Here is a 21125-nt window from a genome sequence, read left to right as displayed (position 1 = left end):
CATAAGAGGGACGCCACCCAGCAAAGTGCGCTATTATCTAACTATTGAAGTCGGGTAAGACTCATGATAAACACAACTGATTTCGATAGTTTCTACCGCACCCCATCCGGACTGTGATTGAGCGACTGACCGCCTCTTTTCTCCGGTAAGTTCACCAAAGGGCGAGTTTAGAGAGGTATCTTGGTCATCCTATTTCTTTCCACGTCGATCATCAGCTCTGTATGAACCATTGATCGACCGTGGAGATATATCATCGCTTTGAACGACGGGAAAGCGAGACGCGGATCTACAGCGCTATAGAGGTCATTTGACCGGCATGTACCCCAACAAGACATACATACCGCAATAGATGCTGACATACAAAAGTTGCCGAGTAGCAAGGACTAGGTCATGCTCTCAGTCTAGTGTTCCGAGCTTCCATTTCTCCAGGTGGTTCTTCAGACAATTGCATCGTCGACCCCGCTTACAACCCGCCCTTCTTTCCATTCTCAGCAAGAGAATGGTTTGTTCGTCATTCGTACAGTGGAGATAGTACTCTGATGACTCAAAAACGGACACATTTCTGATAAATGCAGCTACCCCAGTTTTTTTGACTGGTCCGTATTCCCCACATGGAACCAAGCTGTGAGCTGCCCATGTTGACGCTGCTAGCACCAGGCCGCCAGCTCTCAAGTCAAGAGTCCAGAGTTCAGCCGTAGCCGGATACCCGAAGCAAGGGTTCTGAGTGGATCCCAGAGAACGTTTGAATCCATAAACCCTCAAAACTCAAAGCCCAGTGACTTCCGCTCCGCCGAACCGAATGTTAACCGAGTCTGAACCGAGAAAATCATCGACCTGGAATAGACGGAATGGTTATGGAGGCTGATGGTGGAGGAGGCTGATGGAGCAGGTCCTAATTATTGCACTATCCCCAGACCCCAGTTGTTTCCGGGGTTATCCATCGGCATTTGGCATGGCATGAAGCCGGCTCGAAGAGGTCTGATGCTCACCCAGTCCAAGAGTAAACTCCATAGTCCGTAATGCTAGTCCCAAGAAAGCGGCTGCCAAGCAAGAAAAACGTGGCGATCTCGTGGCCTTGCACGGACTTGAGAGAGAGTTCTCATAGAGCTAAATTATTGAATGATACCCAAGCCACAAAACATTACTTTGTCTTGGACAGCGGGGACACCAGGAAATGATCATTTCTGGCGTCTTGTGTCGACTGTCGAAGTAGGAAAGAGCCCATCAGTTATTTGGTAGTCATATCGAAGCTGATCGGCGATCCAATTTCTCATGATTTTGCTATGGCCATTGTAAGCGAGGATGATGCCGTTGGTCTTTTTGATCCTTTGGTTCACTGTCCGGGGTAAGTTTTGGAGAGATTGTCACTAGCAGATAGATATGCCAGCGAGGTTTCTCGGGTTGTTCGATATCACCAAGGGTTCAAGTATGGCATAAAATCTTGGAGATCAAATATGCACAGTATATTGATGTCAAGAGTCGGTTTGCCCCAAATCAGAAGAGCCCTCAATTTCAGGCACTTATGGTCCAATAAGCGATCCAGTCAGCGGCGGACTGGGCTGTCATGGCAGTGTAGGTAACTTGTGTACACACCTCAACTTAGAAAAGGGGAATCAAGCCCAGTACTGGCAGCACGCCAACAATGCCAAGGTAAGCAATTATCAAAAGCAGAGTCAACGGAAGTGTGTCTCCGAGACCGCAATTTGAAGTTTCAGCATCAAGGACTTCATCGAAATTGACTTTGAAAGGATCCTTGAGACAAAGTCTCGCCTCTCGTCTGCTTCATTAAACAACAGAAGGAAGCAAGGACAACAGCCTAAATACAGCCTCTCTACGGAGTAAGGTAAATAAATATGGAACAAATAGCTATGTACAAATAGCAGCACAACAATATGGAGTGAACCTCAGCAACATTCAGTATAGCTAGGCCAAACCAGTGCGACCATAATAAAATGACGATAAATTATCCAAGCACGCCCCTAAGCTTAGCAGACCACAGAAATCTTAACAACGCACTGTCTCACTCCCAATTTCCACCACAAACAACCACCCGCCTAAGCACACAGCCTTAATCAAAATAGCTATTAGTCTAATTTTGCAGCCACAAACTCACAGCTATATGACTGGCGTCTGCTGTGAGTGAACGTGGCACGACTTGCCAGTAAATATGGAAAATAATCTGACTCCAATTACGTACTCCCCAGTACTCCGTACCCCAAAGAGACGATAGCTAGGTACCTTACCGAGTAGTCTTTCCCTTTTCCCCTTGTCCAAAAGAAGTCATAATCCTGTCGACAGAGACCAGGACTCGACAAAGCTTGTCCAGAAATCGAGATATACTTTCGGATTCCGCTGAATCTGAGACAAAAAAAAAAAAAAAAAAAAAAAAAAAGAAAAAAAGAAAAACAAAGGTAAACCTCGTTGAGTGTCCGTGTTTGTTGGCCCGCTAACTGCGTAGGCGAGGCCCATCGACTCCATTTCTGTAGGCGTCGGCGTATGCAAGATGCAGGGGTTTGTCGCAGACTTGCAGCTTACAGGAGTTAATTTGCTGGTCTCACGAACCCTGCCTGTGCGAATTTAGTTCTATCCACATTCATATGCTGTTAATATTGGGTGATTACTTCGTAGTCTGTTTACCAGGGGTTGGTAACTTATAGAGATGGAACAGTCTGGACTTGAGTAATATCTTGAATAGATATATATCATGCTAGTTAGTTAATCAGTCACCGAGGTGACAGACTAACAGTGACACTTGCCGGTCAAACGTCCGATCGGCCATGGCCGAGGGAATGACAACAGTGATGGACCCGTCATTTCCTATTGGGGTGATGACTGGCGACGGTTGTGCTCCATGAGTAGCTTTGAAACGGGTACTTTGATTAAGACTTTGATGATCTTGTCCATAATGTCAGTATCAACTGCTCTTACTCTGTACTTTGATGACGATGGGACAGATCTTCTATGCTTGTTCATCCTGCTAAGAAGCCGTGGGGACAAAGGGATGAGAGTCGCATCTATTATTAGTGACCCTACAGAATACATGACATGTTGTAGCAAGAGTTGTAAGTCAAGCAAGTCCACTCCGTGAGATCTGAAGCAATGGGCTAAAGCTAATCCAGTTATTCGTCACTGATAATATCATTGACATGTACAAGGTCGGCCCGTCAGACTTTAGCCGCTGATAAATTACCCAAGAGGGAAACGGCGGGTGGGAAGACGGCAGAACATCCACAGACCGAGGTGTTCAATAATATTGTTATTATTTGTTGAGAGCCGGAGTTGACTGAGCACTCTGCTAGGTAGACTAAGTGGATAAGTTCGTGTACTCTGGACGTGTTTGGCTTTGATGAGCACTAATGGAATTCTTTGAAACTGGGCCAGCTCAGTTCCAGACTACCTACTCTTACCTTAGCGTCCTTGTGTGACAAGCATACAGGCCAAGCCGCGTCCGTCATTGGTGCGTTTTTCCTCCACCGGGGAAAGGTCAACAATAGTTCCATGCGGTTGTACCTTTGGTGCATGCTTACTCACCGGGGAGGTTTAACTCAGCTTTTCTTCCTCGCTTTTATCTCGCTTTCTCTGTTGTACTTTGCAGTTTGATTTTCTGAGTATGCAGTAGCCTGTGGATAGGATCTTCCGGTCGATCACGAGGAGAATTATCAATACTGCCGTGTGCTGGTAAATACTGCATACAAGCTATGGGGGCAGAAGGATATGAGCTGCAGGAAAGCCCTGTCAATCGGGGCGATCCGTATTCCACAAAACAACACTAAAAGATGTCTTGTAAGACGTCTTGGCAAAAGGGTGCTCAGCCCAACAATCAATCATAATTAAGGGATGATGTTTGCCTGTCAAGCTGTCGAAGAGAAGGCCCAAACTACTATGTAAGCTGTATCTACCTAATAGTGTACGGCTTCCTCCGTCCTCCGTCCCCCGTCGCCGGAATAGTGACTGTTCACTCACCATCGTCTTCTTGGACTTCAAGCTCTCCAGCTCGGTTACCGGCTAATGTTCCACTCCCACTGGCTGCTGGAGACTAAAAAGCACGAACTCGTATGTAGGGCAGGCCAAGTGAGACCACAGAGTACAGGACGAGGTAACTTAGTGGGGATGATGCGCACGCGGAATGGAGACCACAGTTTAGTAGTAGTAGCATGGATAGATCGGCAGTCTACCTGCCTAAACAGGCCCATGAGCATCACAGTTTCCCAATGAAACCCGTTCTACCATCAACTGCGAGAGAGCTCCTCGCATGGGTTTCAATTTTGTTTCATCAATCCCGGCCGAGATGGGTTCGTTAATATTGACTGAGAACACGATTGATTACATTTCGAACCTAATTGAGAATCTGAAATTAAAAAGACGAGTAAGGGGAGAAAGGGACATAAAACGAGAAGTGGAAGATCGATGACGGAATCACCGGCTCACAAACTTGCCGCGTGCGGACAGAAGAGAGTTTCCCAAGTAAGGTGGGATTATTAAGTTGTCTTTGTCACGTTGTCCATCCTGACAAGATACCACTCTGTACCCTCGTCTATCTAGGTACAAGTCCGAATGCATGCTGGTAGAAGACCATCAGAGCCAGGACACAGTGCCAGTTTTCATCAGAAGTAACCCCGTAGGGTAATGTAGACTGAAGAATGGATAGAAAAATGTTTCTTGTCTGTACTACTCTACCATCTATGGTGTTATTATTCCCCTCCGATAATTTCTCAGATTTGCCTCTTTCCCCGGAGATTACTCCTCTCCGCTCCCTTCTGAGTAGTTGATCCCCGGGTCTTGGGATTACAAATAGTACCTGTGAAATACGTACCTATGGCCTTGAACGCGTGAATTTCTTTCGAACCAATCACAGCAGTGCATGCTGGGTTAAGGAAAACTTCCTTTTATCCAGGAATCCTGGAGAGTGTTCCGTCTCCCCATTCGTCCTAGATTGCTGGGCTACTTAATATTGTTTGTATGTTTGATCGACTTGCTCTTGGTCTCCAAGACTCCAACGCTAATCTCCTCCCCGCTTTTCTTCCTTCTCTCGGAAGAAAAAGAAGGCGTCACTGTTATTTGCACAATTGTTCTTTTTCCTTTTTTCTCGGCATAAGTATGACAATTATTCCGACTTGATCTTATTGATCATCATCTCCACAACAGCAACTTACCTAGTACTAGCTGCCCATCACCCTCCTCCAAACCAAAGACTTGAGAAGTCAGTAAGAGCCAATTTCCCCATCTTCCGTCAGAACAAGAGCCGTAGTTTTCTGGTCCCATTCCAGTTCCATTCTCTCTCCTTCCATTCATCCATCCAACCCCATTCATCCTTCCAGTCGCTCTGTTCCAGTCTCCAGTCTCCACATTCCCTTGGTCGACGGGCGGAGTACTTAAAGTTAGTGCTCATCCACCAGGGTCGTATCCTTTCCACAACAGACTATCTATCTAGTAGTCTAAGTATTTAGTCTAGCAAGGTTGCTTGCAAGCTACGACTTACGAGACTATCTAACTAGTTGATTCCGCGCTGGTCCCTCGTCCTCACTGCTCCGTCTAAGACTAGCCTCGACTAGATCCCTACTAACGGCCCTTCATCCCGATTCAGGTAAGTTGCTCTGTTTTTCCTCCCCCTGCTCTTTTTAGTCGGTGTCATTTGTTGTTGTAGTCGTGCTTCTCTGGTCTGGCCTCTTTGGAATTATGTTGGTCCATATTTTTCTTTTTTTCCCTTTTTATTTTTATTTTTATTTTTTTCTACCCTGAAGAGAGGAAAAAAAGGAAAAAAAAAAAGAGACGTTCATTCCGGAGTAATATCCAGCATATATTTTCTCCTCCTCTTCTTCTTTTCCCTTTCATCCTTTGGATCCTTCTGCTTTGTCGTCAATAGCTGTGCTTCCATTTTGCCTTCTTCAATTCCCAACCAGCAGTGCTGTGTGGCCTCTCTCCCCTTCCACCTCCTACCTTTTATAATCCTCCATTCCTCCAGCTAGCTGGATTCTACTTTTATTTCAATTAGTCGCGATCGTCTGACCGTTCTTGTAAAGCACCATGTCCGCCGAGCACAACGCAGCCCTTGAGAAGGACGTCGGTCCGGACAACACCATCAACGGCTCTCCTGAGAATGCCACTGCTCCGCAGCTTACCTCGCAGATGACCCACGAGGAGCACGAAGTGGCCAAGGCCGCCGCTCGCTTTGGCTATGGTCCTCTGGCCAAGCCCAATCCCACCGAGTACAACCTCCCTCCCTTCGGAGGAGAGTTCCAGCCCGGTCTGTACAAGTCGGTCGAGAAGCGCAAGTTTGCCAACCCTGCTCCTCTGGGTCTGTGTGCTTTCGCCCTCACCACGTTTGTGCTGAGCTGCATCAACATGGGTGCTCGCGACATCACCGCTCCCAACATCGTCGTCGCTCTGGCTTTCGGTTATGGTGGTCTCGTTCAGCTGCTTGCCGGCATGTGGTATGTTTCTCTTGTCCTCTTTGGAGCTCGAGCTCCTTGATAGCATCTTGTTGTCGCGGCCGCTGACGTAGTTTTCAGGGAAATGGCTGTCGGTAACACTTTTGGTGCCACTGCTCTGTCCTCTTATGGTGGTTTCTGGATCTCCTTCGCTATTGTCTTGACCCCCGGTGGTTTCAACATCGAGTCGGCTCTCGTCAAGGCCGACAATGGCAGCACTTCCATGTTTGACAACTCTTTCGGTCTGTTCCTGATGGTGAGTTCTTCTGAATCGGTTTCTGTCCTCTGTCGGCGACCGCAGCTAACAATCCGCAGGGCTGGTTCATCTTCACCACCATCCTGCTGTTCTGCACCCTGAGATCCACCGTGGCTTTCTTCCTGCTGTTCTTCTGGCTCGATCTCGCCTTCCTCCTGCTCGGTATCGGCTACATCCAGCGCGACAGCGCGGGCAAGCCCAACCCTCCCGTCATCAAGGCCGGTGGTTTCTTCGGCCTCCTGGCTGCCTTCACCGCCTGGTACAATGCTCTGGCCGGTATTGCCGACAGCAGCAACAGCTTCTTCGTCATCCCCGTCGCCCACTTCCCGTGGTCTCCTACCGGACAGGCCCGGAGAACCAAGACCGAGCGCGAGACCGTCTAAGCGCGATCATATATCGGAAAGGCTGCAGTCTCCCAAGAGAAGCCTGTACCTGTTGCGCCTATTGCATCAGTCTCTGTGCGTGATTGAGGGATCGGCAATACGGCACGATCCCGACTTTTAATGCTTCAGATACCCATTCTCGTAAGATCATTGCTGTTTGGTTAGTTCATGTCTGAGCTTGGTCACTCTGGGCCTAAGCAAGTGAGACCTCTGAATCCGCAGCAGATATAGATGGTCTTGTGGACATGTTTAATTTTGTGTTCCCTTTTCCTTGTGTTGGTTCCGACCGTTGGTATAAATAATGCGTCCAGGATTGGATAATGATGGTGCCTGTTGTCTCGACAATGGGCGGGGTCAGTCTGTATTTAGTTGGCTGTCGATAATGAAATGTTGACGATAATGCTGTCCACTCTATCGTAGGAGCATCACACCGGTCATCCACTCGAGTCATTGCGCGTTTGTAGCCTTATGAGTTAGTGCCATCGAGCAATAGGCCCAGACCATATCAGTGGCCATACACAACCCTTAGCATGAGCTAAAAAGCATTGGCAATGCCGGTAGTTGTCGACAACATGCAGCATAGTCCCAACTTGCAACAAAATGCCTCTTCAGTAATCATCTGAACGCAACGTCAGCCAAAACATCTCATACATCAGAGCACAGAAGCATAGGGAAACCTACCACCAACACAGACCAACCTTAGTAGTCAACGTTAGTATAACTCGGTTAGAATACGGAGTACCTCAGTATGAACAATAGTAATCGAGTCCAGTCACACCCATGGCGTAGGTCATTGACGGACTCGCAGCAGCCGCAGCACGACAGTAACAACAAAAAAGAAAGAACAAACAGAAACTCGGGCTGAAACTGGGCACCGCAACTATATGTAACCTGCCTCGAGGCATTTTTCTTCGGTGAGTAGGGGGGTGGCCAGGTGGGTCAGGACTCAGTAGTTCGGTGATTTCTCGGTTTTCGCTGGTTGACGTTACTGACTCGAACTTTTGCACGCCTTTGGTTTTGGAATTGAATTTTATTGTTGTGTCGCTGCCATACATACATACATATATTCTTGATTATTGGTATATTGTCAGTGAGAGGACTTCTGACTTCAGTTGTTGCGGATGTTGCTACCTTGTCGTAAAAATGATCGACGTGAGAGATATACGGTCAATTCTCGGTGCGGCCCAAACTCGGTTTTTAGGCCGTGACCGAGTTATACCCGATATGATGGGCAGGGGAATGGACGGGATGTGCGTCATGCGTGTCAGCCGTTACTGTTGACTCGGGATGTGCTTTATTGATAGTACGGCCTCCTTCGGGTTCCGACCCTGGCCAGGCCTGGCTAGACGATCGGGATGTCGGTTGAAAGGAGGACTTGATCCCTGTCGGCTTCTCCCCTCGCTTCTCCCTTGTGTCGGCTTATATTTAGTTTTGCTTCGGGGTGAGGTGTATATTGCGAGTGTCTGCTCATGTATATGTGAGAGGTCTACGGACGAGTGAAGAAGATGACATATGTCCAGCCAATGTATTCGTCAATCATGCGGTATATACCATATCTCATTATTGTATCATACATTAGGGTCCGTTGTATTAACATAGGTTCAACCGACTGGCGTCGGTATCAATGTGAATCTCGTCCCACAACTCGCGCAGTGGAGTCAGGTAGCAGCGATCCACGTAAAAGTATCCCAGCAGAAGCTCTCGCAGTTCCTGCCAGGAGCGGAATCCCAGGTTCCTCACGGCCGTGGTCAATTCAGTCATGAAGAACGTGTGCTCGCGGGCCAAGAGTCGGGAGCTGCAAGCCCCCACAAACAGGAGCCAGATCAATAATTCCCGACACAGGTTGAAGTATCCGGCCGGGATCGTCGTTTCAAGTGCGATTCGAAGTCCGACAATCGGTTTCGAAAACACCGGACCCATCGCCGGGTAGAATTCCCATATGGTACTGTTGTGGAACAGCAAGCACGCCAGCCGGACGCAACCCTCAATCGTTGCGTCCCCCTTTGCTTCACCGGTCGCCGTGTATCGGTCAGTGTGCAGGGCATACTCGACGTAGAGCACTTCTGTATTGAAGTAATCCTCCGTTTCGTCGTCAAAGCTCTGCGACGACTTTGGATCGCCCTTGATCCACTCCGCATACCAAATAAGTTCAGTCAGGTCGTATATCGCCTTGGACATGGCATCACCAAAGACGCCGGGTATCTCAATCAACTGAATCAAACACGATGCAGTCCTAGCATGATCTTTACTAGGCGGTATAAGCGTAAGCCCAGAGGGACGAGCGTAGCGGACGAAAGGGAAGATCGGCTTTGTGAAGGCCATGCACGCCACTCGAATGTCGGTCCTAGTTCGGGTTAATCACGCGCCTCAGGGCCCAAAACCTTCGCTCGGCTCGACTCACCATGATATTTGAAAGCGGACATCCGGTGGCACATCAGCAAAGCTATTTCTCATAGCAACCATCTGTCTTAGCCCCGCCAGATGAATTTTCAAGTAATCCGGATTTCCCGACGCAATCTTTTTTTCGTCAGCAGGGCCGGGAAGGCAGGAACAATGGGCCATATCATACCTCGATCGTGAGTAGGATCGACACCGCAGCAATGAGTTCATCGCTAGAGGCTTTAAGCGGGTCCGATAAGCTCTCGTTGACCAAACGGATCGTCTCTCCACGATGGTGGAAGGTGTCCAAAATCAACGGGCTCGTCCGCGCTTTGGCGGGGTCAACCAGTGGAAACTCCCCGGACTCCAAGGCGGCATTAGATGCAGCGACGCAGATACAGGCATGTAACGAAGCCGGATCATGCTGGACCAGGGCCGCCCAATGAGCCTGTAACCGCGGCGCAAATCGTCGTTGCAACGGATACGCCAATCGGGTCAAATTGCACAAAACTGAAATCGGCTGTTAACAAGAAATTATCATCCTCGGTTTGGACAAGTTGGCTTACAGTGTTGCAGATGTCGGTACATCCTGTCCGAGAGAGGCGTATGCAAAGTATTGAAGGGATCTTTCCCTCCTTGGCCTAATCCATCCCATGGGGGAGAGGACCTTGATTGTACACGACCAACTGTTTGAGTCTGCGAAGGTGCACTGACGCTGTAGCTGTCGACGTTGCCGATCCTCTTCGTGACAACAAGCTCAAACTGTCCCTCCTCTTCTTTGATCTGCGGCTGACCTTGATCGTGTTCCTGTTTGGCCTGTTGGAGATGCTGTGTAGAGGAGATGGTGGGTGAAGAGGAGGAAGTATTGTCTTCGAATGCCGAAGACGACGAGGCCGAACTCGGGGCAGCCGCTGACGCCGCGGTTGTGCTGGAGGAATTGGAGCTGGTGGTCTCAACGGGCTGAAACGCAAGATGCTTCCAGGTCTTGCTCTTGTAACGCTTAGTGTTCTCCAATCTCTTCTTGCGATTGTGCTCTGACATCACATGGGAGCGAATACGTTTCAGAGTCTCTTCTCGCGTTCCTTCTGAGACCGACTGCGGATCGGTATGGACCCAGAACAACGTTGACCGGCCATTGGACGCATTGGTGGTTTTGCGAGTCTTGCGAAGCTTCGATGGGGCGCCCTTGCCTACATCTTGACGATTTTTCGAATCCGAGTCGGCGGAGCGCGGTGCTGCAGCTGCAGATTCGTCGGTGTTGTGTGATAAGGAGGACGACGAGGGAGCGATAGCAGGAACAGTAGTTGTCACAGCCGATGAGACGGCAGGAGGATGGTGATGGAGAAATTGAGGTTGTTGCTGTTGGTGATGATGATGAGGATGATTATAATTATTAAAGATAGTACCGCCAGAAGTAGTCGAAGTAGTAGTAATGGCGGCGGAATCCCAAGCAGCTGGTTTACCTAGCATGGGTAAGACCTGCTCGTGGCCACGGGCAGGAGAACATGCCGTTGGCTGGATATTGGGGTTCTTGGCATCCATCGGACTTCAATCAGCAATCACAGTATTTGCTGATGATCCTCATGTGTATTATTCATTGTTTCTAGAGTTGGCAAGAGGGGACAAGAATTGGAGGAAATGGGTTGGATAGTGACAAGGTGAAATGGACAGGGTACCCAGAGCCAAGGGAAATGCTGAATGGTCAGCACACTGCCCCTATCAGGAAAAGCCCATCATTTATTTTCTCATGTTGGACTGGGCGTGAAAATTAGGACGCGGACTTTTGACCTGCACTATATTGGTGAGAATAATAGCAATAATATATGTCAGAGGAGCAGGACTGCAGAAAGCAGCCAGCGATGGAGTTGTAGGCTAGTAGTAGTAAGAAGTGACAAGACAAGAGTTGTCACTTGTTAGGGCGGTGGATGTGTCGACAGAAGAGGGGGAGGGGACAGCGCGATTATTCCGTACAGGCAGACAGATTGGGGTCATTCTTGTCTCCGTTGCGTTTTTATTTTCAATATTTTTAGTTGGTATTTTGTCTTTTTACCTTTTTCCCTTTATTCATTTTTATTTTTATTTTCCTCCGGCTCAAGCTTACTCTCCCTTGATTGAAGTTGTGATTTCAATTGCGGACAACCACAATGATAATGGAACAGTTTCTGGCTGAAAAGTCCTGTATCAACCCATAACCGATGGCGTGGGTCTCCAGTACTTCTACGGAATAGCGCAGAGGACTACCCCGAAGAACTTGAAGAAAAAAAAAAGTGGTGACTCTGATAAGAAGAGTCGAAAACACGAGGCCAGATCCCGGATGCTGTTGCTGCCGAAGACCGAGTGGAGCCCTGCACCGGTATTGATGTTACGGGAGAAGTCACTATAACCGACTGGATGTGGGATATCGGATCTCGGTATTAATATTATGAATAGGTATGAAATATGAAATTGTACGACCGACACATAAGCCAATCTTAAGTGTCTAAAGGAAGAGCAGAATCATCTCCCACAACATGTGCTCTGCATTATTACTCCCTCCCTGAATTGACTCGGCATTGAACCTTGTTATCTTGCCATGGGGAGTGAACATATGTACTTGAGTTCTCAAGCGCTGTCATTCTTCGAGCTTCATGTCAAAATAATCCGACTCCACAGTCCACATGTTTTTGTTTGCGTTCGATCGGACATATCCTCGATTCATCGTAGTAGCCTATCTTGTAGGTTATTTACCATGTGTTTTCCAATCCCCTTGCGGCCCGCATGGTTGATATATCGGAGCCTCCCAGAAATCCCGCTGGAAAACGATCAGCCTACAATATCAGGCAGAGTATTGCTCTGCTGACTCCCTCCTACGATTATCAACTGTTTGATATCTACGCTTTAGTCAGTTCATCTTTTATGACACAGTGCACTGTGCTGGACACATGACTCGAGAGTCCCAACCATCTCCAAGCCAAGCACTAGGCATTGATTAAAGCAAACTCCATAATACATTTGAGGTCCATTGTTTTGATAGTGCACAGTGGGAGTTTGAGGGTCCCAAGTCTCCGTTATGTTTCCCAACGTGTACAGATGACCTCTCATATTTGGACGGTTAAATCTCCCTTGTTGGCGCTTCCTGGAGTCTCGAACCGAATTCTACATTCCAACTCTGTGGGTACGTGACTCCTTGGCCTTTGAGCGCGTTGTGCCTGCTCTTATGGTTCTGAGTACTATATGGAGTGTCTGCTCAGTATCTGGTCTAGCGGTACAACGAAGCAGGAATAGAATACAGACACCTGCATCGTCGCCGCTACGATATACCAGATGCAGGACTCGACATCCCCTGCATTCAACGTTGCCATCAATTGCCCCATCTCAGCCGCACCAACAGGTGGAAAACTTGGAATTTCTGCATGGCCATGAGCCAGTTGCAGGATTGTTGATCTGACCGCAGAATCCCACCGTCAATTCGATACCTTACAAGGTAGATACTCCGTAGACTAGGCTCTCCTTTACTGTCCGCTCGGTTAGATCTGACTGCATTAGAGAGCCAGGGCCGTGTAGACTGTAGACTCGCGGCCATGACGCCTGTCTGCAGCGTATCCAGATACCTGAAGAAGAAAATCCGGTTCTGCGTGTGGGCCAGGAAGCGCATACGAAATACGGAGTGAGGTCCTTGCTTCTTTTGCTCCCTTGCTTCGTTGCTCCACCCGTCTCGACAGTCGACACGGGCTAGCGGCGGCCAACTGTTGAAACTTGGAACGTCTCGGACAATCTAATAGTAAGACGACCTCGTATCGTATAACTGTCCACCATCCGCAACTCTTTTCCGAACAGATGCGTTGGGAAGCGCTAATGCGACCGGCTTGAAGTAGCTCTTAGGGCGATACCGTTGGAACACCAGGGCAAAGGTGTCCCCCATGAACTGGCGATCATTGGTATGAGTGGATGGTATATGTTGGCGTTTGCATACCAGAGAGCTTTTCCTTGGAATTGGATCCAATAGCACGAAAGTTAGAATTGTACCAGGAATACGGTCGGCCCATTGATAGGTAGGTACCTACCTAGTTATGGTGTGATTCTGAGTATCGTGAATCTAGGGACTACATGCTTCTGATTGTAAACGTTCTAGGTAGAGATGCCTTTTTGTCCCAATATACTGGGGGCAATACCAAACCAAATACATATCGGGGCTTTCACAAACCGCATACTCTAACCTTTACCGTACCAACATAACATATATATCCTCCTCAATTATCTGCTATGCGCTGCGTGTCTTAACGAGAAAATGCGCCCGCGCTGCGGACTCGCTCAATGATACAAACACCAGAAGCCTTGATGCACGAACGGACAAGAAATACAGGTATATGGTAATCAGCAGAAACACGGACGCATAAAGACACAGAAACAAATGATAAGATACGCTATGTCCCGGTCAGCCATCTAGACTTCACTTCCGGTGAGTATGTATGTGGACAACCTGCTATTGCTAGGCCATCCCGGGCCGTGGAAAGACTGGCATTGTTTCCAACTGTTCGAGTCCCCCCATGGTACCCTGTTGACCACCGACATGCCAGCCCTGGCCGGTTGGTTGGTTCACAAAGGCACTCTGTCGGAAGGGATTCGTGCTTCCGGTTGGGTTCGGTCGTAAGGGTGCTGCGGCTGGAGGCTGCAGCCCTTGACTCTGCTGGGGAGGAACAGAGGAGCTCCGAGCAAAGGGATTCGTTCCCGTTCGGTGAGGCTGAAGTGGTTGCTGCGCTGGACTCTGAGGAGTCGCCTCAGTAGGACCTGAAGTGGAATGTGGATTCACCGTCGATAGGCGTCTGGCAAAAGGGTTCGTGTTTTGGCGGCTCAACGGAGACGCCGGCACAGCAGTCCCTGTTGGTGTGCTCATCAACATTGACTGCCTGAAGGGATTGGTTGATTGTTGTTGCGGTTGCTGCTGAATACCCAGTGCGGGTGGTTGCTGCTGAGAAAATGACGCGACACCGCTTTGCGGTATGGGGCTAAGATGGGTTTGGAATCCGTATGTCTGCGGCTGTGCTGAGTAGCCGCCGAATCCAGCCCCGGTTGGGGTAGACTGGAGTGGTTGCGGGGCTTGCGCTTGTCCAAATTGGTTATTATTCTGCTGAGGAAAGGGTTCTCCAAAGCCGGTTGGCTGACCAAAAGGGACGCCTTGAGGCTGTTGCTGGAAACCCGTCTGCTGGGTATAGAACCCTGTCTGCTGCGGCTGTAGGCCCGTTGGCTGGAACGGCATGGTTTGCTGTTGCTGCTGTGCTTGGTACGGTTGCTGGAAAGTTGTTGGTTGAGCTGTAGGCTGCGGATTGGGCTCGATAGGTTCAAAGAAGTCAATCAAGTCCGCAGGATTTGTTTTCTTCTGCGGGTTCGGTTCTGTTTGTGGGCGGCTCGGGGCGGAACCTATATTACTGGTATTCTGAGGGACCCCAGTAATACTGGACTTCAACGCAGTGTTTGCTCCACCATCCTTTGCGCCTTTCCGAGCCAGGTACTCCCTTCGGCGAAGGTTGAAATCCGGATCATTGAGATCATCTTCAAGAAGGCGCGTCAAATCCGTTGAAGCGTGTTTCAGTTTGGGTATTTCCAACCTGGTTGCGGATTGAAAGTGCCTAGCGACACCTAGGAACTTTACAACCTCCTCCGTTTGCGCGGTGAAGGTTTTGTAGATCTCTAGAGCGCGCTCGCTATCCGGTCTCGACATCTCAAAATAATGCTCTAATGGCCAATCACGTCAATACAGTCACAAAAATGTCGGGAAAAGGAACCTACCTAGGACATTTATTGTACCTTCATTCATGACCGAGTATAGAGTCAGGAGATCCAATGTAAGCAACCGGAAGGCCGTGAGCGTGATTTCATTCTCCACTTCATCTGTCAGAAGCTGATGGCGAACTGTCAGTCACAGGTGTAGCACCGGTCACAGTAAGGTGTTCACCCACGTCGCAGCGTAACAAAGCTTTGATCTGCTTCTGAACAATCTCTGTTTCTCTCAGGAGACCCTTTTCGACTGTCAATCGCTTCATCCGTCCTTGTCCGCTCCGAACGTAGTCTGTCTTTGTAGCTTCGAACGCTTTTGCGCGCGCCATAAGGTAATCGGCATATCTTCGGATGTTATGCCCTTGTGATTGTACTACAGGCAGGAGCCATCAGCATTGGACACGCACGTTCGTCAGATGCCTCCATTCATTCAAACCCAGCTTGCACACTAACCTTCCGAGTATCCGCTGATTGCTAACTTGGTTGGGTTCTCCGCCATGTATTGTAAAGTGGCATCCAATTGCCCCTCTCGTATCATAAGATGGACGACAATTAGCGCCTTGAACACAATAGTCCATGTTGAATCGCGCAGTCGAAGTTGCAGTGTCCGGAATATCTCTGCAACACCAGCCTCGCCCGTATGGGTCGCAACCAGAATGTGTTCGATGTATTTTGATTTAGGAGCCGCAAGCTGTCCATCGAGAAACGTATCAGTGACCATCCAAGATAGTATTGGCAATAAATTGACTAACCTTGACCTTGGTAGCTCCCTTCACGGATTTCTCAAAATTTTGAGACATTGTCAGCAATGGTTAGGTGCCGAACTTGGGTAGTAATAAGAATCAGGGGACCGTCGCGATGGCCCCAATAGCGGGACTTGCTGGGACTTCAGAACCGTGCCTGCGGAGCGAAGAGGTATTGCCTGTTGTATCTGAACGGGGTCTAGATCGACATGTGTACATGAGCACCAATTTTGATCATGATGGTTCAAGAAGCCATGCTGCGGAGCCACTGGTTCTCACGGAGTAGTCAGGAACAGAGATAAGAGGCCACTAGTCCCAAGGCCTTCAATCGAGGTTGAAATGGCGGAATGATAAAAACTAGAGGGTATTAAATTGCACGGATTGATGGTGCTGGTGGTTGATTACTGCAAGAGCTTGAGCTCGTTGGCTCGGTGGTGGTTGGTAGACGGAATGAGTCGCGGTGGAGCTCCTGGCTTAGATGATGATTTTCCGGCTACTCCAACATGACTAGCGCTGGCACGAGTATCAGGTCAATGTCTGTGACGCAGTTTGATAACCACCAGTATACCAATCAATAGTTAAAGCTTGAGCTCGCTCTCAATCATTATTTCACTCTGGCAATGAACGCACTTTATGGACATCTAAATTCACTTGATCAACTTAAAAGTTTCCAACAAATATAGTTTCGCGATGTACGGAGAGGTACAGTTCTGCAATATAAATATCTTCATCAGTGAATATATTCTCATGACACTGACAGAAACCATGCAACCGTTGATGCTCGTGTCTTAGTGCCTTGATCACAATTGAGCAAGTCACTGTTCATTCACTTCCTTCTTTTAGAGTGAGGCGTTACTTAAACATAGGAAATGGCAGTGGGCAAGGGAGGCGAGACCTCTCCTCCAGCATTTGTCCCGTACCTCGACTGAAGCTCAACACTTCTTGGTTTAGAGTAAATGCATTAGCCTCTTCTGATCTGCCTCTCACGGATATGGAATCTTTGATCACCTCATGACCATCAATTGAAGCCACCTCTCTGTCAAATGGCGTTGTGCCATCTCAGACGGCTGTCCCAGTCTCTTTACAAATTCTCTGTGACTACCAAGTACTCTTTACTACAAACCTCACTACGGCCGTCAGTCTAGCCTCTGCCTTGTGTTGGTCCTCTCTCTTCACCATCTCACTCTCGAGTCATCTTTGCGGAATACCTTCATTGTGTTGGTTCCTACTGTCTTACACTCGACTACTCTCTCACCATCTTACACAATATTCCACCTACGTGGCCTCCATTATCTCACTATACCTCTACTGTGCGTTCCTCCTAAAGATCCCAGTGGACACCTGAAAGTCAGCCTTCAAAATGCAGCTCGACTTCTCGATCAGAGTTCCCCGAGTGCCGTGGAATGATGACAAAAGAATATTCCTATGCTGTCTCCACAAATTTTTTGAGAGGGACAGTACTGCGTTCAAGGAAATCTTCAATGCTAAATACAGAAGGGACTTAGAGAACAGTGGCTTCACTGATGGGAGAACTTCTAGCTCAACATTGGACAGTCAATGGGGGGACATGAGGCGACTAGGGGATCCTATTTGGGGCCGTGTCCATAAGGCTCCTCTCAACCACGGCGATTTGCTACCAGTCAAAGACATGATCATCGATGTTGCTCGATCACTTGGAGTTTCGCTCGTTGAGAAGGAAATCGATGACATAGACACCTCAGGGTACCGCGCAAGGACCGCTAAATCTGGCAGGACCACTGCTTCCGACCCAGCTGCTCTAACCTCAAGTGCTGTAAGTTAGATGATGAATGTTCGAGGGAAGTTTACTTACATGGACAGGAGAACTCTACACCCCACTCAGCTACTTTTGTTCATCACCAAAATACCTCGTCAGGATGCCATAATCCCAGTGTAAACGTCTTGCAATCATCAGCACAGCCCCTGACCACACATGGTGGAAAGGTCTGCTGGTGGTGCTTAGACCAAGAAGACGACGCAGCTGAACCTAATGTATGCGGGCGAGAAGCATATGCAAGTAATGGTAGCTAATGTGGGCAACAGACATCTTTGACATCTCCACGAAGTGATTACCTACCGCCGCTTCTGTATAGATGGTCGAACGCAGATTCACAGGGCATCAATACTCCAAAGCGATATATCGCTGGGTTATTTGCTGACTCTGAGGTCAGCCCCTTCCTTCCTGAACACATTGCCCCGGAAAAATTCAACGGTTATGTCCTGAATCATGTCAGCATCGCAAGCCATCCAAGCCCCTTCATTTCGACATTTCAGTCAATTCTAGCCCCGATCCACCGAGCAATATGGGGGAAGGAAGGGGCTAGGGTCTCCATCATCGATACAAGGAAGCTTACAGGCCCGGTGTACTTCGCCAAATCCCTTGTACAGCAGAACAAGATCCGAATCCCGGGCTACAGTGGCGTAGGAGAGTATCTTATATGGGGAGAGATCCAAACGCCTGCGATAATTTGCTCATTCAAGATCACTACAATCATCCAGATTGCGCAAGAGAATGAAGATATCGGCAGAATCCTGCAACTTGACAAAATCGCCTCCTATAAACGTGTTCGGGGAAAGCTACGGACAGTTCTTTCGAAGGAGACCGACAGTATGAATTTGGATCATGCTTCTGGTGTCAGCTTGGGTAAATTACTCCAACTGATCAACGTGCCCCAGGCATATTCTCAGATGGTCGGCGAGGGCATCCTCAGGTCATGGCAACTACGGAAGCAGGGAGACTGGCAGGAATTTCGCCAAGGGCTTGAAGTTGGGTTTTTCACCCGGTTACGTCAAACATCCTCCATTTCATACCTATACAACCTGGATGTAACGCCAGCTGGAAGAGCTCTGGCCAGGGGAATTGGAACAGATTATCTTGTTCAGCATGACACCGTTGTGCATGAAGAAAAGGAAGAGAGATTCGAAGAGATAGAAGAAGACGACGAAGGCGAAGACGAAGACGAAGACGAAGATGATGATGACGACGTCCGGTCCATCTTTGACACGCCATGTCCAGTTCGGCTGGCCCACTCGCTTTCATCTATCACGCCCCCGGAGACTCGGCCCGTCACTCGAATTGAGCTTTACAACCCCGCCACTGGTAACTGGTCTCTGGCTCAAGAATCTCAGCAATCAAGTCCTACAGAAGCTGAGTCTTTCTCTCCGCAATCCAGCGTGATTGTCTTGGATGACTTCGAAGAAGAAATTGAAGAGCTTGGGGATATGATCATGGGGGAGGATATCTCTGATCTGTGTACAGCTGAGCATCCACCCACGGATCAATTCGCTTCAGATCGCGAAAGGATTAGGCGTTTCCTAAAGTGAGACTTCGCCAAGGCCTCTCAGGATGGACCCTACTTTGCAAGCAAATGCGTGTCAAATGACCTTTTAGAGGAGGGGATAATTTCTATGTCTCGTCTGATAGGCCTTCATCGGCAGGTGTACCCTTTTCGCTGAAGGTTCGATCATTATTTTACAGTGTTAGCCAGTGGGTGTCGTTGCGCACTTATACTGTCTTCGTGATACCACTGCGATATCTGTGCTCGAGATGAGGTCTGTTAGATGAACCAGAAGGCCGTTTTCAAAGGAGCAGAGTGAAGGACACAAAGCCAATGTATCATCTACGCCCCTTTCGCCGTTAGATACGAGCACAGAATAGATCAGATTCTAAGTCATGACAAGAAAATTCCATTCCCAAAGCCGCCATGCGTGATAATCCCTTATTCCGTGGTCTGCTGTAGATATTGTATGTAACACAGGAGGATCAAATTTTTTTGTATTGGATATTTCCTGCAGGAGGGTACCTGGGACATAGAATCGTTAAAACAATCCCAACCCGCCAGATCATTTCGCTTATATCCAGTCACGCCGCTGCCCTAGGTTTTATTTTCCGTGTGAACACCCCCTTCATCCATTATCGACGTTTAGAACTTGTTGAACGACTTGACGGCCTTGCCGGTACGGGGCAGGACACGCAGGACGTTGAAGCGGACCTATTAGATTAAAAGTTAGCCATGATGGATTCTGAGGTTGGATTGACGACCGCTCCATGAACATGATAATTTCCATTCAGCATCAACCGCTGCCGGAGAATATCGTGCGGAGTCGTTGCTTGGAGGATTCCACATACAGTCTTGCTCAGAGGACGGCACTGGCCGACGGTGACCCAGTCACCCTCCTCAACACGGAAAGCGGGAGAGACGTGAGCGGCAAGGTTCTTGTGTCTCTTCTCGTAACGGTTGTACTTGGGGACGTAGTGGAGGTATTCACGGCGGATGATGATGGTACGGTGCATCTTGGTAGAGACGACACGGCCGGTCAGGATACGACCACGGATGGAGACCATACCGGTGAAGGGGCACTTCTTGTCTGTTTCGAATTAGCGATCTGAATATATTCCTCGACGCCTAGCCAACAGGATTTGATCCCGGGTTTGGGAGATGAGGAATTCGAGACTCCGCGATAAAGGCCACGGCACTGGATTTCGGTACGAAACCAGTCGCGCAATCGTCCCTTTCTGATGCCTCCTCTTTCCAGATTTTCTGCGCCATAATTCTTATGATTGCCTTTTGGAATCCCGTACGGTTTCCTCATCCCCAAAACCCATGTAATCGTAGCCTCTGTCTCCGAGTCTAAAATCCGATGTCGCCGGCAAAATCTCAGAGTAGGTCGCTCATACCGATGTAGCTGCCCTCAATGGCAGTCTTGGGAGTACGGAATCCCAGACCGACATCCTTGTACCATCTCCGGGTCTGGCCGACCTTCTTGCTCTTCGCCTTGGTCTTGGAGTTGAGGAAGATGTGAGGCTGCTTCTGGAACGCACGTTCCGACTGGACGGTCAACTCGGTAGCCATTTTTGCGAGAATTCAGGTCGACGAGGAAGCGAAGTCGAGCTGGATATAAAATTCGTCGCGAAGGGGGGTGTCGGGTCGGGGCGGTGGTCGACGTCGATGTTGAGGAAGATTTATTCGACGATGGTTCGATATTCCGTGGTGTGAGTGTGCGATGAGGGCACTAGTCTAAATATGGAATGGCGCGCTTCGGCTAGGGCTTTTTTGGTTTGTTTACATCGGGGTGATCACATGAGCGGCGGCCAGGAGACGCGCTTGTTGATGTATGTCGTAGTTTGTTGACGGGGTCGGATTGATGATGCTACTTTTCCGTT

General features: G+C 48.8%; 5 protein-coding genes across 5 annotated transcripts; 2 read left to right on the top strand and 3 right to left on the bottom strand.

The window, feature by feature from the left end:
* Positions 1–6024: 6024 nt before the first annotated feature.
* ALT_4463 (acetate uptake transporter family protein) lies at positions 6025–7067 on the top strand (the record flags this gene model as incomplete). Its single annotated transcript, XM_033559857.2, has 3 exons — positions 6025–6431; positions 6510–6684; positions 6744–7067. 3 exons carry the CDS (start codon positions 6025–6027, stop codon positions 7065–7067), a joined length of 906 nt encoding a protein of 301 aa, XP_033415748.1.
* Positions 7068–8657: 1590 nt separating this feature from the next.
* ALT_4462 (uncharacterized protein) lies at positions 8658–10988 on the bottom strand (the record flags this gene model as incomplete). Its single annotated transcript, XM_033559858.2, has 4 exons — positions 8658–9411; positions 9469–9584; positions 9637–9956; positions 10013–10988. 4 exons carry the CDS (start codon positions 10986–10988, stop codon positions 8658–8660), a joined length of 2166 nt encoding a protein of 721 aa, XP_033415749.2.
* A 2926-nt stretch (positions 10989–13914) lies between these two features.
* Positions 13915–16000, bottom strand: ALT_4461 (ENTH domain protein; the record flags this gene model as incomplete). Its single annotated transcript, XM_033559859.1, has 5 exons — positions 13915–15158; positions 15213–15324; positions 15383–15573; positions 15654–15891; positions 15953–16000. 5 exons carry the CDS (start codon positions 15998–16000, stop codon positions 13915–13917), a joined length of 1833 nt encoding a protein of 610 aa, XP_033415750.1.
* Positions 16001–17303: 1303 nt separating this feature from the next.
* Positions 17304–19285, top strand: ALT_4460 (uncharacterized protein; the record flags this gene model as incomplete). The annotated part of the gene is made up of 3 exons (XM_089599752.1): positions 17304–17735; positions 17925–17953; positions 18133–19285. 3 exons carry the CDS (start codon positions 17304–17306, stop codon positions 19283–19285), a joined length of 1614 nt encoding a protein of 537 aa, XP_089456090.1.
* Positions 19286–19884: 599 nt separating this feature from the next.
* ALT_4459 (40S ribosomal protein uS17) lies at positions 19885–20814 on the bottom strand (the record flags this gene model as incomplete). The annotated part of the gene is made up of 4 exons (XM_089599751.1): positions 19885–19953; positions 20091–20329; positions 20434–20592; positions 20640–20814. The coding sequence occupies 4 exons, from the start codon at positions 20812–20814 to the stop codon at positions 19885–19887; spliced, it is 642 nt and encodes a 213-aa protein (XP_089456089.1).
* Positions 20815–21125: the final 311 nt, after the last annotated feature.

The sequence above is a fragment of the Aspergillus lentulus genome, assembly GCF_001445615.1.
Source record: "Aspergillus lentulus DNA, contig: Alt08, strain: IFM 54703, whole genome shotgun sequence".
Lineage (NCBI taxonomy): Eukaryota > Fungi > Ascomycota > Eurotiomycetes > Eurotiales > Aspergillaceae > Aspergillus > Aspergillus lentulus.
This window is presented reverse-complemented; position numbering and strand designations above follow the sequence as displayed.